Genomic DNA, 15889 nt, shown 5'->3' on the forward strand with positions numbered 1-15889 from the left:
CTAGGAAGGCGCGAGCCCGCGCTCCTCGTGCTCACGGAGCAGAGGGCACACGTTGCGAGGCATCAGCGGTCACGCGGCTCATCTCCAAGTTGCATTTTGTGTGCTTTCTTCCTTGCAGGGTGAACATTCTAAAAATTTCTTTCAAAAGGAAAAAGTTCTTCATACATCAGCGACAAAAACAGGTGAGTTATGTCCACACTTGCTTTGTCTCTTGGGTTTGTAGCCACTTCGGCCATTAGTTCTGCAGCCGGGGAGGGCAGCTGGCCGTCTGTGTGACTGGGGAGAAAGAGCTTGGCATGTGCTGGACAGAAAATGGAAGCCGGAGCCCAGAGTTCCCTGTTGAATTCACTGTGCTTATCAGGTTGGAGACGTAACTTGCTTGGGAGTCAGTGACGATGCGTTTGGATCCTCGCTGTTCCACCTCCACTGACTAGCTGGGCCGGTTCCTTAACGTCCCCTCGCCCAAGCTTCCTCGTTCCGGGAATGCAGTAGTACCTGCCTCTCGGGGACTCCAGAAGATTCAATAAAAGAGCATTGGTCAGAGCACTTGGCATGAGCCCACGCAGAGTAGCAGTAAATGTCAGCAAGATCACTTCCTTCCCTTGATGTGTTTAAAATGCACAGTAAGGCCTGGTGGCTCAGTTGGTGGAGTGTCTGACCTCGGTTCAGGCCATGATCTTGGGGTCCTGGAATCGAGCCCCGTGGTGGGCTCTGCGCTTTTTCTCTCTCTCTCTCAAATAAAATCTTTTAAAAAATGAAATAACATAATAAAATGCACAGTCACCTTCACATGTGTCTCCTAAGAGGAGACCACCGCTCTCCAGATGACTCTGAGTGAAGAAGAGGACCTGAAGGTTTGGAAGCTGAGGTTCCCACAGCCACCAAGGGAGGAGCTGGAATTTGAATCGGAGATGCCCGCTCTTTCCACGACAGCACGCTCTGTCCTGTTAGGCTCTGTATTTTTCCACTTACTGTCACTATGTTCATTTCCCAGGGTTTCAGAGATAATATGTTCTTAAAATGGCTTCACCTAGCCTGGAATGAGGACACTAAAGTACACATGGAAATGAGGCCACTAAAGCTCAGAACAAACTGGGACTAGAATCTGGGTCTCCTGACCCCCCGTTGCAAGATCGAAGGTGGCCCCAAAATGCACAAGGTGGTAATTTAACATGAAAACAGAAAACTTAGGTAGGAAGAAGGTCAAGGAAGTAATTAAAGTGATGATATGTGAGCACTTAATTTAACTCCATGCTTGGGGAACAAAGAGAAATCCAAAGGCTTTTATAAAAATCTCCAGTTTCAGATAAATGGAAGAGTATTTCTTCAGGAGAGATTTTCCCAGAGCTAAATTTTAAAAGAAATACATCACACAGCCTTTTTCTGGTTGCTCCAAATATATCCGACCCAGGAATGTAAGCACATTGGAAATCAGAGTCTTCCTGAAGGATCCCAAGTGATAATAAAGAATAGAGTCAGGTCATCTTTACCACGTTAATAAGGTGGGTAGCAGATCCTGCTCCTGACTATTCCTGTAACACTGGTTTGTGGCCTCAGGCATTTCAAAGCTGGTTTTCTGCTGTCCGTCGCATCTTACCCGACGACCACTGATGTGGGTGTAGAATGCCTGTGAGCCTTTGCTCCTTCGTCTGTGCAGATAAAACCTCTACTATGTTTTTCCTCCCAGACTGAATCCAGGGAACATATCGTGGCCTTCAACATGTTAAATTACCGATCTTGCAAAAACTTGTGGAAATCCTGTGTCGAGCATCATACGTTCTTTCAGGCAAAGAAGCTACTACCTCAGGAAAAGAATGTTCTGTCTCAGTACTGGACTATGGGCTCTAGGAACCCCAAAAAGTGAGTATTCTTTAGGGACGCCGTCCACATCGGACTGAGATGTAAATATGTCCTGGTCACCACCGGGTAGGGGACATCCTTGCGGGAAGGGGATGCTGTCATCCAGGGGCCCCAGGCATGGGAGCCGGAGCTGTGTGGCTGAAAGTGTCTCCAGAGGCAGCCGCATCTCCTTCCGTGCATGTTCAGCCACTGCTCATGTTCCCATCCTTCCTTTCTGCGTCTGCAACTCGGCTGCCCTGGGAGCGCCCGCCCAAGCAGCCCGAATTAAAACTGCTCCCACACCATGTCACAATAAGGGAAGCATGTGGCCGTGACTCAGGGTCGTCGTGCTCCTAGGATAGCCTCTCCCGCAGAATGTTAGTTCCATACAGTGCTCCCAAATAATGAATGAGCAGGAATAAAGCTTCCCAGAGTCCAGTGACTTTGGGATACACTACATGTCACTATTAAAAAATAACAGTAATCACAGAAACTGGCAGTTGAGCACGCACTTCGTACCACGCACATACTTAATTATATTTACATTATATTTAAATCCCATGTGTACTAGTATCTACAGGAATGATAATCGTAATATTTGATGAGTAGTGCAGTGAAGGAAATCACTCTTCTAAAATTTTAACTTTTTAGATGAAGGTGCATTTCCTAAACTAATCCTGCAGTTTATCTTTCTGTGTATTTATTCTAAAACTGCCCTCTGAGTCCAAGATCTAGCAGAAATTATCAAGTAACTATAAACTGTTGGTTGGTCTGAAAAATGGTTTTCCTAATTTTGCATTGTTGTTGGTGTGGCTGTTACTAACGAAACAGTGCCCCTGTCTGAGCCATTACCTGATATGGGGACTGTATCAGACTGTTCAGTGACGTTCCTATTATGTTAATAATCATTAGGTAGCTTTTTATAGATTCAATAAGCAGTGAATTTCTGTTAGTATCAGTGATAGTATTTTGGTGCTAAGTGTTCTCTCAGCTTCTGATGAACCAAGGACAAATACATTTTCTAAGTTTCCAGCTCCTGTAATATTTATCTAGGATTTTATACATTCAGTGGCTCTTACTGAACATGTCACAGACACAACTTTATGGGAATTTACTATTCACTTTAGTCGAACCTAAGCCTTCGGACCAGCTGACAGGATTGGATAGTGAGCCTTTGAAAGCATGGACTTTGTTGAGAAGACTGAGTTCAGATCTTGCCTGTGTCACTTTTCATTTGAATTTACTATTTGAATGTCCTCATTTCTGTTAAATACAGCCAACACAGAGTTGGGGGTGAGGTGGGCAGGTTGTGGTTATCCGTTGTGACAGAATAAAGTACCCCTATTTTGGTACCGTGAAACAACCGTCTTGGGGCGCCTGGGTGGCTCAGTCGGTTAGGTGTCCAACTCTTGATTTCAGTTCACGTCATGATCTCAGGGTCATGGGATCGTGTCCCGGGTGGGGCTCCACGCTCAGTGCAGAGTCTGCTTGTCCTTCTCCCTCTGCTCCTTCCCTGCATGCGCGCTGTCTCTCTCTCTCAGATAAATAAAATCTTTAAAAAATAAAACAAAACCGTTCTTTCTTGAGATTTTGTGGATCGAGAATTTGGGAAGGGCTTGGCCAGCCACCTGTTCTGCTCCATGCAGTATAGACTGGGGTTTCTTAGCAATGGGCAGCTGGTGGCTGGGCTGGGCTGCAGATCCAAGACGACTTGGCTCCCATGCCTGATGGAGTGATTGGAAGGCTGGACTCACCTGGACCCCTTACTTCTCTCTGTTCTCAGAGCCTCTTCATGATGGCTCTCCAGCAGGGTATTTGGGTGTCTTATGCAGAAATTCAGGGCTCTGAAGGCCTAAGGCAGGAGTAGCCAGTCATCTTCCAGGCCAGGCCCAGAACTGGCATAGCTACTCTTGGTCAGAGCAGTCACAGGCCAACCTACCTTCAGGAGTCCAAGAACTTGAGCCATTTTTAATCTGCCGCTGGGGGGTTGAATGGGATATCGGTGACTGGGGGGCATGGGTCAACAGTTCTTTACTACTAAGACCAACTTCATTGTATTGCAAATTTTCACCCTCACTGTGTCCATTTTATAGATGAGAAAATTGAGGATAGTTGCCCAACCCTAGAGTTACACCTACGTATTTGCATATGGGGCCTCCTGATAGATGTTCCACATAAAAGGAACTCATTCAGTATTTTGCAAGCTTAAGGAACAATAGAACACTCCCCCCCCCCAGAGTATCTATTAATAACCTATGACACATACTTTGGGGAGCTACAACATTAAACGTTTAAATCCTCTCACTTGGTCTCCTTCTCTGGGGCAGTGTTCTCAATCAATGCCAATTTGCTTTCTGATGTAGATTCTCTTAGTGATGCTGCTATGAACGTTTTGATCACGTGACAGAGGTATTTCTTACTGTGGATTAGTACATTGATATTCTAGGGAGAGTTTCATGTTCTGGGTTTTATGTCCTGTTCTTTTTGTTTATTTGTTTGTTTGTTTTAGGCTACAAGGAAATGCGTGGAATGTTTTGATAAGACGTTAAAACATTGTTTAAAATGCAGGAATGGCAGAACTGAGTTTCCTTTCAACTGACTTCAAACCCCATCCTTTCAAAGAATTCATTCCTTCAGGGGTCTAGATAGCTAAGATTTAAATTCTCTAGGTATAAATAAAATACGAAGGTTAGCTTCAGGGAGGCCCATTCATAAAGCACATGGCGTGAAACTCCACCGCCAAAGCATCTTCTCAGGGCTTCTTTCAGAGAGTTTTCTGTGATTTATAGCTAATGGCTTCTGCCAGCTGGGATGACGAAGAGCACCTTCCTGGAAGGATAGTTAATGTTTGTATTCATGCCATTGTGAGTGACGTGAAAATTCCTTGAAGTTACTTGAACTGTATTTCTGTGTTATCCTGAAAATGCCTTCTCATCTCGTGGAAAGTTTGGTTATATTCTGAGAGCAACTTCATCGCTCGCACTAGTAGGGCCCAAGAAAATATTTTCACCAGAAAAGAAGAAACAACAAGGAAAGGCCAGGGTAGAAGGGAACCACTTTGGGCCTCATACCTGTATTCCTTGTAACCTTGGCTGGTGTCACCCAGGTGCTAACCAGCCCTCCACCGGGGAGGGAGTGTGGAGAGACTGTTTCTTTTATGGCGTAATGTCTTGTTGAACACATCTGTCTGTGTAGAAAGTGAATCTTGCTTCTGGTTTTTCAGGTCTCTAAATAACCAGTATTGCAAAAAGGTGATTGGAGGGATGGTGTGGAACCCAGCCATGCGGAGATCATTATCAGTGGAGCACTTAGAAACCAAGAGCCTGCCTTCTCGGTCCCCTCCCATCACTCCCAACTGGTACGTCCTCCTTTTTTGTTGGTATTACCCACCAGTAAACACTTTATCTCTCCTAAAAACTCAGCTTCGTGAGTTTTCCCAATATAGGTGGCCTGCAATCAGAATTTATCTTTGCGTGCTTGGCTCTTTCAGAATGAACAGTTTACTGTTTCCATGACATGCCCAAGCCCAGCTAAACATTTTCCTTAGTGTGTGATGCTGAGATGTTACTTGGTCTGAATTTGAGAACTACAGCCTCCTGAAGTGCCCCTCTTGGAATTAGAGTACTCACTGGCATGTTAATGTTCTGGGAAGTCCTGTGATAAGGAAGCACACTGAGTTTTACTTCATCTGGGTTCCGTTAACATCGCACAAAATAAACTCGGGGAAAACCTAGTGAAGGTGTGCGGTGTAGGATGCGTGGCCCTCGGCAACAGTAGCAGGTACAGAGTGGGGTGTATGTAGCCTGCCGGCATTTAAGAGGATGGCTTAAAAGGAAGAAAGTGGTTGTTGGCAAAGTGGGTTGGACAGTGTGGAGCTCTATCACCGGGACTCGGATTTTGGCTCTTTTCTTTACCTCTCTGGTCTCAGTCTTCCCATCTGTCAAAGGGTTCAAAAAATCACCACAAATGATTTAACAGTGTACAAATGTTTGGTAAGTGGGGGGAAAAATCAGGTGGAATTCTTATTGTTATTGCATTAGAATGTTCCTCAGGAACATCAGGCCAGTTTTGTGAATGGGTCCAAAATGACCAGGCATCGTCTGCAGGAGGGGAAACCAAGCCAGAAGCATTGCCCCGGCTCCACACTGGACTGGAGAGCATGACTTTGTATTCATTTCATAAAAGATGCGTGTGGACCTATAAATTACCAGGGAGGGATCGACTAGGACTTAGGGAGAGTCTAACAGGCGCAAAACGGAGCTGCTCCACAGGGCCAATGGGTGAGGACCACCCCACCATCCCCCCGCCCCGGGCCAAATGCTCTAGGCAGAGGTGCTGATGGTATTTAGGGTTGGAAATCATAGCACGACTGAGTAGATCTGTTTCTTAGTTTCCCAAGATTTAGGCCCTTCATCCTAGAGTGGTAAATCTATACTGTAAAGTAGCAGCTTCGTTTGTCTGAAAGCCTTTGAGGCAGCGATGCCAGGGCCCTGGAGCCGAGGCCCAGGACAGCATCCAGGAGAACAGCAGGGTTTGATGTCGCCACACCCGTGGCCTGGAGCTCTGACTGCTATTTATAGGTCCCCTCCTGAGGAGTCACAAGCCTTTCTCCGCTACTCTGGACACAGTATTATTGATTATCTGGGCCCGGGGGGAATGGGAATAGTGGAGGCCCTGACAGTGTCCGGGAGAAATGGCTAAGGAAGAAGAAGGTGGAAAAACGGAGAGAAAATAGAAGTAAGAAGGCTCAGCAGCCTGGGGTCACCACTGCAGGAGCCAATGCCCAGGGGCTGCGCCAAGCGTCCAGAGAACACTGCTTCATTTGGTTCATTCTCAGGAGCAGGTAGGTACAGCTGAGGCCCAGAGAGGTGTTGTGACTTGCCTAAAGCCACACAGCTGCTGCTGCTATCGGAAGAATGGGGTGGTGCTGCCGTGCCGTCTAATAGGGCATAACGGATATTATTTTTAAAAGCAAACATTTCGGGGCCCCTGGGTGGCTCAGTCGGTGAAGCGTCTATCTTCGGCTCAGGTCGTGATCTCAGGGTCCTGGGATCAAGCCCCACGTTGGGGTCCCTCTCCTGCTGCTACTCCTCTTGCTTATGCTCTCTTGCTCTCTGTCTCTCTCTCTCTCTCCATCAAATAAGTAAAAATCTTTTAAAAAAAGCAAACATTTCTTCTTGGATTAAGTGAAATTCACATGAAGAGATGTAAGTAAAGTAAGGTTTCAGTTTTGCCAGAAACTGTACTTTGGCTTCTAAACCCTTTACTTAATACTGGTGTTTAAATGAATCCGAAGAATTGATCAGTAGTCAGTACGGTCTATTATTTGTGCATTGAGAGCTTGAGTCTTCCTAGAAGAATAACTCACCCTAAATCAACACTTACCACTTACCAAAGAGCATAAATTAATCTCATCTGCCTGTTTTTATAGCCGAGGCTGCCGTTCTGGAGGCTACAGCGCCGGGCTGAGAGTACCAAGGACTCGTGCAGCTCTGGGTGGATTCCCGTGTAGTAATGGGTTAACTGGTTCTTATTTTCCAACAGCTCAGCCAAGGCATCCTTAGAAAGGTCAGGGCACAAAGTTAGATCCCTAATGCCTGATAAAGTTTTTAAGTGGAATTTGCTTTCAACACTTCACACTCAACCTTTCCCCCACACAGGCGAAGTCCTCGGCTCCGGCACGAAATCCGAAAGCCTCGGCACTCTTCTGCAGATAACCTTGCGAACGAGATGACCTACATTACCGAAACCGAAGATGTATTTTACACGTACAAGGGCTCCCTGTCCCCAAAAGACAGTGAATCCGAGGTTTCTCAGAACCGAAGCCCGCACCGAGAGTAAGCAACATGTTCTCTTCTTTGTATCTGCTTGTTTTGGCTGTTGAGGAATTTGCTCAGGCCCAGAGATGGCCATTTAAGTCAAGGGCTGGAGTCTGCAGCCAGCTCCCTAGGCTGCTCTCTGCCAGGATGACAGCAAACATCAGACTGACCCTTCCGCCACGGGGGGGGACAAGAGCTTACACTCTGTTTTGTGTATGACAAAGACCTACTCTCCGCAGACGTGTGAGCTCTCTTGAATGTCTCCAGTTCATGAGCAAAGCCCCTTTTAAATCAGTTTACATTCCAGAGCTATAGATATGTTAACCTTAATAGTAGTATTTCTCTAGATTGCCAAAGTTTTTAATCCATGCGAGATTTCTAGATCGTTGGAGATAGGCTTACTTGTACCCGTCCGCAGAAAGCCTTCTCAGACCCACAGTGTGCCCTCAGGTTTTATGGGGAGAGGAGGTGGTTTTTAGTGAATTGTTAGTGTAAAGCAAAAACATCCGTGGACCATCTCCTCCATTTTTGTTACATTTTTGTCAACAGTTTGCGTTAAATTCTTTTATGTCCGCACTTTACTTTTTTTAAATGTGAAACTCCCTTTGCATCTCAAGGAGGGGAAATGTCTTTCCAAAAGTACTGTCTTGAGTTCTTTTATTATTCAGTAAGCTGTATCGAATTCACTGTTCACTAGTTCTCAGAATTCTGTCTTGGTTAGCAGGGAACTCAGAGCTCCGTGGTGGCTCCATTGCATTGGCTTCCCTTACTCCAGTTTCTAAGAGAGTCCTTACTCTTCCTTGCCTTATTCATGGGTCTTATTTTTCTCTCTTAATGAATTCACAGTCCTACCCAAGCCATACATTTTAGAGTAAGCGATCTTAAATCAAGTTTTTGAAGTGGGCAAGACGTAATCGTAAATAAAATGACATTTTAAGCTGAAATATGAGAGGACCAGATCAACCATTAGGAATTCAACCGTAGGCGTTGGGTATCGATTCTGTTTAAGTGCCATACTATACCCGGAATATAGAAACATAATGCCTCCCTTAACGGCACAGGATTAGCGAGAAGGCACTTTAGTTAATCTGTAAATTTTTACCACTCTAGCTGCTAGGCTTAACACATTCAACGCACCCTGATTGTATTCTAGACATCGCAGGTGAATTGCAAATCTGGCTTCCCCCTTCCTTGTGAGGTTATTACCTCTCTGTTGTCTCTGACCGCAGCAAACATGGTTTCCAGCTTATCTCTGTTCTTAACACCTCTGGTTAAATAATCCTCTGGTCACTGTTTCCTTGTGGCCTGAGCTCAGATGATGCTTTTGCTGAAATGATCACTATCTCTTGCTCCAACTTACAGCCCTGTTGAAGTGACTGTGGAAGGGTGTGAGTTCCTTTGTGCGACACCATAGTTTTGCAAGTCTAGGTAGCCAAGGCAGGAATGCAGGCATGCATGACTTGAGCCAGTTCGAGTCTGTGATGGGGTTCTGTGGCTTTGGGGAAAGGAGCAAGAGGGTTTGGGAAATGGACCAAGGACTCTGGGAAGCCCAGTCTCACACCCTCCATGTCAGCCCTTCCTCTTGTGGTTTGCAGTCTCATCATGGATTTGTGGACCATCCAGACTCCTGTGGTCCAGTGCAGTAGCCACGAAGCATGAGTGGCTATTCAGATGTAGGTTACTTAACATTTAAAGCCCATTTCTCAGTCATCTGAGCCTCATTTCAAGTGCTCAGGAGCCACATGGAGGTGGTGACTACCGTACTGGACAGAACAGCTAGAGTACATGTCCACCATCACAGAAAGTGCTCTTGGTAGCACTGACCAGTGCCGGGTAGAGAGAGGTGGATTCTGTCCAGTGGGGTGTGGATGCTTTCCGGGGCTACGTGCGTGGCTGAGTACAGCAGCATACCGTATGCACCCGTTGCTGCTCGCGGAGGGAACATCAAGGCAAATGAGACCGGTCTTTGCCTTAAGGGGCCGCCGGGCCAGCCAGGCAAATAGCACATTGTCAGCCTGCTCATCACTGCATCTTCTGCCACTTTGGTAAAAGGAAAGAGTTCGGGGAACGTTCTGAGGGTCCTGAGAAGCCCAGTTACATGTCCCATATGAGATTTTCCTACTGTGGTCTGCCGCCCACATGATGGCATCAAGCAGCAGCGAGACCTTCACAGTCCAACACAGAAGCCACTAGCCACATAGGGCTATTTAAATTTACATTCGGGGCAGTCTAGGTGACTCAGCTGGTTAAGCAGCTGACTCTTGCTCTCAGCTCAGGTCTTGATCTCAGCTCAGGTCTTGATCTCAGGGTCATAAGTTCAAGCCCCACGTTGGGCGCCACTCTAGGTGGGGAGCTGACTTAAAAATTACATTCATTAAAATTATATTCAAAATTCTCTTCCTTAAGTCTTGTTTGATTCAAGTAATTTTGGGCCCTGCACACCCCTGCGCATAGCACATCCATTCTTTCTGAAACTCCTCTGTGAGACCTTGTAAGATGTGTCATTCTGGGGCACTTTTTATCTTGCAGCTAAATGTTAAAAGTAGCAAATAATGGTGATTCGAAGGCAGCCTTCCTTGTGGCTCTGCAGGTGCTCCAGTAGACATCTCACGGAGTCACGTTAGCGGCCGTGCATGGCAGGTGGGGTAAGCAGGTGAAAAATGGCCGGCCCTACCACCTCAGGTGGGGGACCCCTTCCTGTTGGTGGGAAGCTGCCTCCCTCTGGGTCTTCAGAGGCAGCTGCCCCCCCCCCTAGAGTCCGGGGGCCCTCCACTGCCCAAGGCAAGCAAGAAAGATTGGTCTGTGCTTGGTGAAAGAAACTTGGGGTGGTTACTTGAGTGAGTATTTATTTGCAAGGCGTTGAAGAAACGTCTGGCATGTTTTATACAGCCCGTTTGTGCTAAGAGGCAAAAAGAAGTATTCTGTCAGAGAAATCAAATGAATAATATCACAGTCTGGAGAGTTCCTTGTAGAAAGGAGAATTAAGTTTAACATTCTGTACCCATGTAAACAAGAAGAAGAAAGAGAAAGGAAGAAAAAGAGCAGATAGACTTTGGCTCTCAACCCAGAGTGGCGCGGCCCAGGCTCTCTGAACATCATCTTAGCGGGTGAGTCACCGGCCGGGTTGTTCCGTATTTATAGCAGCACAGCGAAGTTTATGATTAGGGTTATGAATCCTTGGCAGTTTGCTTTGTGCCTGAGTCAGCTGTACTCCTTTGTTACTCCCAGGGTTCTCTCAGCCCTTCCGTGTTCCTTTGCTTGCTTCAGAGCAAAGGCCGAACTCTGCAGGAAAGGAAGTTTCCTTCATGGCAAAAAAAAAAAAAAAATTTTAAACCCACCACCCAGAAAACGTGGGAAGGGAAGTTCCCTAAAGGAAGTGACTTTGCAGAGCAGAGACTGGGAGAAACCCCACTTTGGTGCAGGGAAGGGTCATACTTGAAGACCTTTGTTGTTGTTGCTTTTTCACAGTGTCCTGAAGGGTCCTCAGAGGGAGTGGGGCTTTGTGTTGTGATGCTTCGATATTTGCTTGCCTCTCTCTTAGAGCCTGCCTTGTTCCAGGGGGGACACGGGGCGGCTGTCACTTTTTATCTCAAAACTCTGCAGGTGACAGTGGGAATGCGCTTAATGCTACTGAACTGTACACTTCAGAAAGGTTGGAACGGTAAATTTGATAGTGTGTGTGTTTACGCACCGCTATTAAACACTTCTAGAAAGAACTTTAGGGACTCTGGGAACGCCCTCTGGAGCCACATCGGGTATGCGGGAAGGCCCCCGGCCCTGCCACCCAGGTGCCCTGCTGGCAGCCAGGAGCTCTCCTGCGGTGTGGCAGCCTGTCCTGGTGGTGGGCAGCCCCGTTGTCCAGCAGGTGCAGGAAGCCTTGTCCTGGACGCCGGCCCAGCACGGGCCCTGCCGTCCACAGATCCCTGCCCGGAGCCCCTAGAGCGACACAGGTAGCGTCCGTTTCTCATTCTCCCCAACAACCCCAACTACTCTCCTTTAAAGTACTTCCCGTTCCGTCGGCCATTGTCCACCTTTCAGCCTGCTAGTCACCGTTCTCTGCACGTCAGCCCTGGACTGGAGGGTGACACCCGGATTGGGACATGGTGACAGGATCAACGTACATCTAAGGGTCTCTGTCAGAGGAGGCCAGCCCGCCATGGGGCTGCCTTAGCAGTTCTGTGTTCGTTTTCTCTGTGCCTCACCTGTCCTCCCCCAGGCATCTGACCACTTGCACATGGACATGTGACCAGTACTTTAAACCCAGGGACCCCAGTCTCCACTCATCGTCTCCCTGTCCCACCTGTGGCTCCTGCTGGGTCTTGGTGGGTAGGGACCATGTTTCGCTACCACCCTGTTTGCACCCACTGGGAACTTCAGTCATCCTAGGCTCCTTTTCTTTTGCCTTCCGTGAGGTCCTCACCTCGGTAATCTTCCTCCCAGACCACTCTTGAATGAGACCCCTGCACCATGCCACTGTGCGGCCCGAGGTCAGCCACCGTCGTCGGTCACGGGGACAGTCACGATCGTGCCCTTAGTCTTGGGTCTCTCCTCCTCCCAAACCATCCCTCACAAGCCGACAGCTTTTCTTGTGAGATCTGTGCCCCAGCACGTCATGCCCCTGTGCTTTTTCAGAGTTTCATGCCTCTGCATATGCTGCTGTTTTGTCTTTTTGATTATTAGTATTTTTCCTAGACCACCTCTCCTTCCCTCTCAACTGCCCGTTCAGACTCCTGCGAGTTCATCTCTCAAAACTCCAGGTCTAGGCCCCCCTCCTCTCTGAAGGCCCTCCTGGCTTCCCACTGCATCCCAGACATCTGAGCATCTCCATTGCAACACGATGATATTCTTTGATTATTGTTATACTTTCATGTCTTCTCTTAAACTAGAGTGTGAGCTCTCTGAGGGCAGGGATAGTGCCCTATGCACCTCTCCTTCCCCGGACCTGGCATGGCGCCTGGCACTTAGTACCTATTCAGTGAGTACTTGCATGTTTGGACAGACGGACGGACAGATGGTTACAGAACAAGCTCCCACACTTTGACAGTGGGCTGTCCCTTCTGCCACCTCCACGTTAGGTACCCATATCCTATGAACAGCATCACACGGGATTTATATGCACACAAAGAAATCAAGCAGACCTCCTTTGGCGAGGTTGGCTTAACTGTCACCTGTGAGCAGAGCCATGTGGTAGGTGCTTCTACAGGGCATATGGCAGGAAGCTGTCATCAGAGACCTAAAGCATGAAGTGACTGAAATGTATGAGCTTTCTTGCTTTGAGGTGTCTTCATGTCTGAGGGGGCAGCCGGTGGTGGGGGTGGATGCACGACCATGATTCCGTTAGTGTAGAAAGCCCAGAAAGCAATGCGTCTGCGCCATACTCCCTGAGCCACTTCAGCAACTTAAGTTTTGATCTTGGGCCCTTGGCATTTATGACAGAGATCAGAGTATCACGTGAAGAACGTCTCCATGTCCCAAAAACCCACACTTGAAAAGAGTATTCTGTTTTTCATTCAGTGACCTTGATGTGAAGATAAGATCCGTATGAAAAATTTCTCCAGGAATCTCATGCAAAAGAAACATTGCTCTGGGAGTGAGCTGGTATCCTTTCTTCTAGCTCCTCACACTCCCGTTTCGGCCACAGCTGGGGAACATCAGCATCTCTTGAGAGCTTGCTGGAAATGTGAACCTCAGGCCCACCCCATGCCTGCTGGCTCAGAGTCTGCCTCTTAACAAGATCCTCAGGGACCTATATGAACGTGACGATCTCAGTAGCTCTGAGCTTGCAGAAGCGGAGAACTATGTAGCCCACCTTTTCCCCTCCGCTTCCAGGTGACCGAGTGAATTCTGTGCTCTTCCAGAGTAATTCAGCCAAGCCCAGCTACTTCAGTAAGGTGGTTTTCTTCTTCATTCACTCAGCACCTTGCTTGAGCTCTCGTGGCGTGCCTGGCTGGGTGTTACATGCACTAGGATAGGAGAAAAGAGAGGAAGAGGGCGAAGGTCTCTCCCAACCTGAAGAGAAGCTCATAGACTCGAGAGAGAAACAGGACAGCAAATGGCCCCTGTTCTGTCATACCACACAGCAAACGCCTCCTCACAGGGCACCCAGTTAGAGCCGGGATGCCCTCCGTGGAGCACCGCTTTGCTCCCTTTAACAACCTTGAGGGTGCAGGTCATTGTCCTTTTGTAGGGTTTCGGGAAGCATGGCATAAAAGCATCACGATGCAGGAGTCTTTCCTTCATGGGCAGTCCTACCATTTATAATTTCCTTAGCATTGCTTCTCTTCTGAGAAATGAATTCTGGCATGGCTTTGTTTCTCATACCTGTAGTCGGTGGCCCAGTCCGGAAGCATCTGTTTCCTGAAGGTGAACACCCTTTGGTCTGCCTGTCAGTCTGTCCTTGCCCCTGTCTCCTCAGGGAGCTGGAGGTGGGCAATCCTTCCCTGGCTGCTCTGGCTCCCAGACAGCAGTGACAGTCCCCCCCCACACTGCATCCCCCCTCCTCTGACAGGTGCCCCCTTCCTGCCTCGGGGACAGACCCTCTTCCCAGTTATTGGCTTTGTCAGCCCGCACTGGCTTCTTGCTTTGGCTCATCCTGCCCTTTCTTCACTCCTTTCCCTGGAATCCAGGTACCCCTGGGAGCTCCCCTCGTCCCTGCTCACCCACGAGGCTCTCTCTCAGGAGCACCTCACATTCTGCCCCAAGGAGGGAGGAAGCCCACTCGGTTTGGCGTCTTGGCTCCTGGTATCTTTGTGCTGCATCCAGCTGCCACGTTCTTGTTGCTTCTCGTTAGATGTCCTCCTCACCATCTGTCTGTCCATCCTCCACGCTGAGCAGAACGTTACTGCAGCCTACAGGGAACGTCTGTACATAGTTGATCAGCCAAAAAAAAAAAAATCGTCATATGTTTAATAAATTGCTCTCTAAAAGTAACCTCTCCATCCCTACTTAGAAAATAGGTTTGGGCACATAATGACTTGGAATATATTATTTTTAGCACTGTGGGCTGTGTTAGATAGACCGTTACATTTTATACTGAAAAAGAAAAATACTTTAAAACTTTATGTAATGTAAGCCACACATCCAAAGTGTAGAAATTAAATATAATGAATACAGAATTAGACTTTTCCTGAAATTAGTCTGTTCTCTTCTGCTTTGTCACTTTGTTCTTCTGTTTTTTTGTTTATATGCCCTTCACCCTTTCTGTCGCCATCACCCTCCAGAGTCGTCCAAACATTTGAAGTGTGTTTGCTATTTGCAACTTCATATTAAAGGTTCAGCTCCACCCCTAGAACTGGAAATAGTGTTTCCTAAACTGGGTTTGGCTTGATTTTTGTCTGGCGACTGCCAACAGTTGCCCCTCCTGCCACTAGGGGGCGCTCATATAAACATGAACCGGGCCGAGTTACCCTATGTGGGGTAATTTTTTTAAAGCTTTGAGTAAATTAAAGATTCGTTCATTTTCACTCTGAAAATTTACCACTGGTATACAGCTTCACTTCAAAAATATCCTGTCTCTGAAATTCGTTCCCATCCGTAGCACCACCCTTCCCTCACCAGCAGCTCGAAAGCCATAAGGCCAAACTCTTGTCTTGCATATTGCTGTTATTTCTACACTGGTCTGTCACTGAATTTTTATATTCACATAAATTGAGATTGTGAATTATTGTGTGAATATGATACAGATTTTATATTTAGAGTAAGATAATTCGAACTTGCTAGGAAATAGAGAAGCCCCAGTTTAATGAAAAATCCACAGAGAAGGGTTCGAGATAAAAATTTAATGAGGCAGCAGCAACCGTCTCTTGTCTATTATGTGTCACTGAATGCCTTGTCTCCTCTCCTCTGTCATCTTTTAAGTCCATTTGAGGTTAGAATGTGGCAGAGTCTGTAGAAGGTAAGGAAAACCCTGTATTCTTTAGGCATTTTAAGGCATCTTTTGCTAGGCCTGTGACTCTGGAGGGGGTGTGGTGTGGGTGTGTGTGATGCAGAGAAGTCAAGTGTCCTACACAGTGACAGCCAACATGGTTAATCCCTGTGGCCCTCTGTGGTGGGGAGGAGGGGGTCTTAAGAACACACTTGGTGTGGCCTGGAGAAGAAAGAGATGCTCAGGGACCCAGGTCCATCAGATTCTGTATGTTAAGTGACTTCCCCCTTGGGCAAGTCACTCAGCTTCTCTAGACCCTAGTTTCTTCATCTGTAAAATGGAAGTTGGACCAGAGGACTTGAGAGGT

General features: G+C 47.4%; 1 protein-coding gene across 2 annotated transcripts in view; it reads left to right on the forward strand.

Annotated features, from left to right (window-relative positions):
• PTPN3 (protein tyrosine phosphatase non-receptor type 3) overlaps positions 1–15889 on the forward strand; it is a 107925-nt gene that overhangs the window by 58844 nt on the left and 33192 nt on the right. For both annotated transcript variants that reach the window (XM_045780695.2, XM_087869490.1), the window contains 4 exons: positions 119–182; positions 1688–1860; positions 5063–5197; positions 7500–7676. In XM_045780695.2, coding sequence (XP_045636651.1) covers positions 119–182; positions 1688–1860; positions 5063–5197; positions 7500–7676 — 549 coding nt within the window. The remainder of the gene's footprint in view (positions 1–118; positions 183–1687; positions 1861–5062; positions 5198–7499; positions 7677–15889) is intronic.

The sequence above is a fragment of the Ursus americanus genome, chromosome 18 (assembly GCF_024610735.1).
Source record: "Ursus americanus isolate L20-20 chromosome 18, mUrsAme1.1.p, whole genome shotgun sequence".
NCBI lineage: Eukaryota > Metazoa > Chordata > Mammalia > Carnivora > Ursidae > Ursus > Ursus americanus.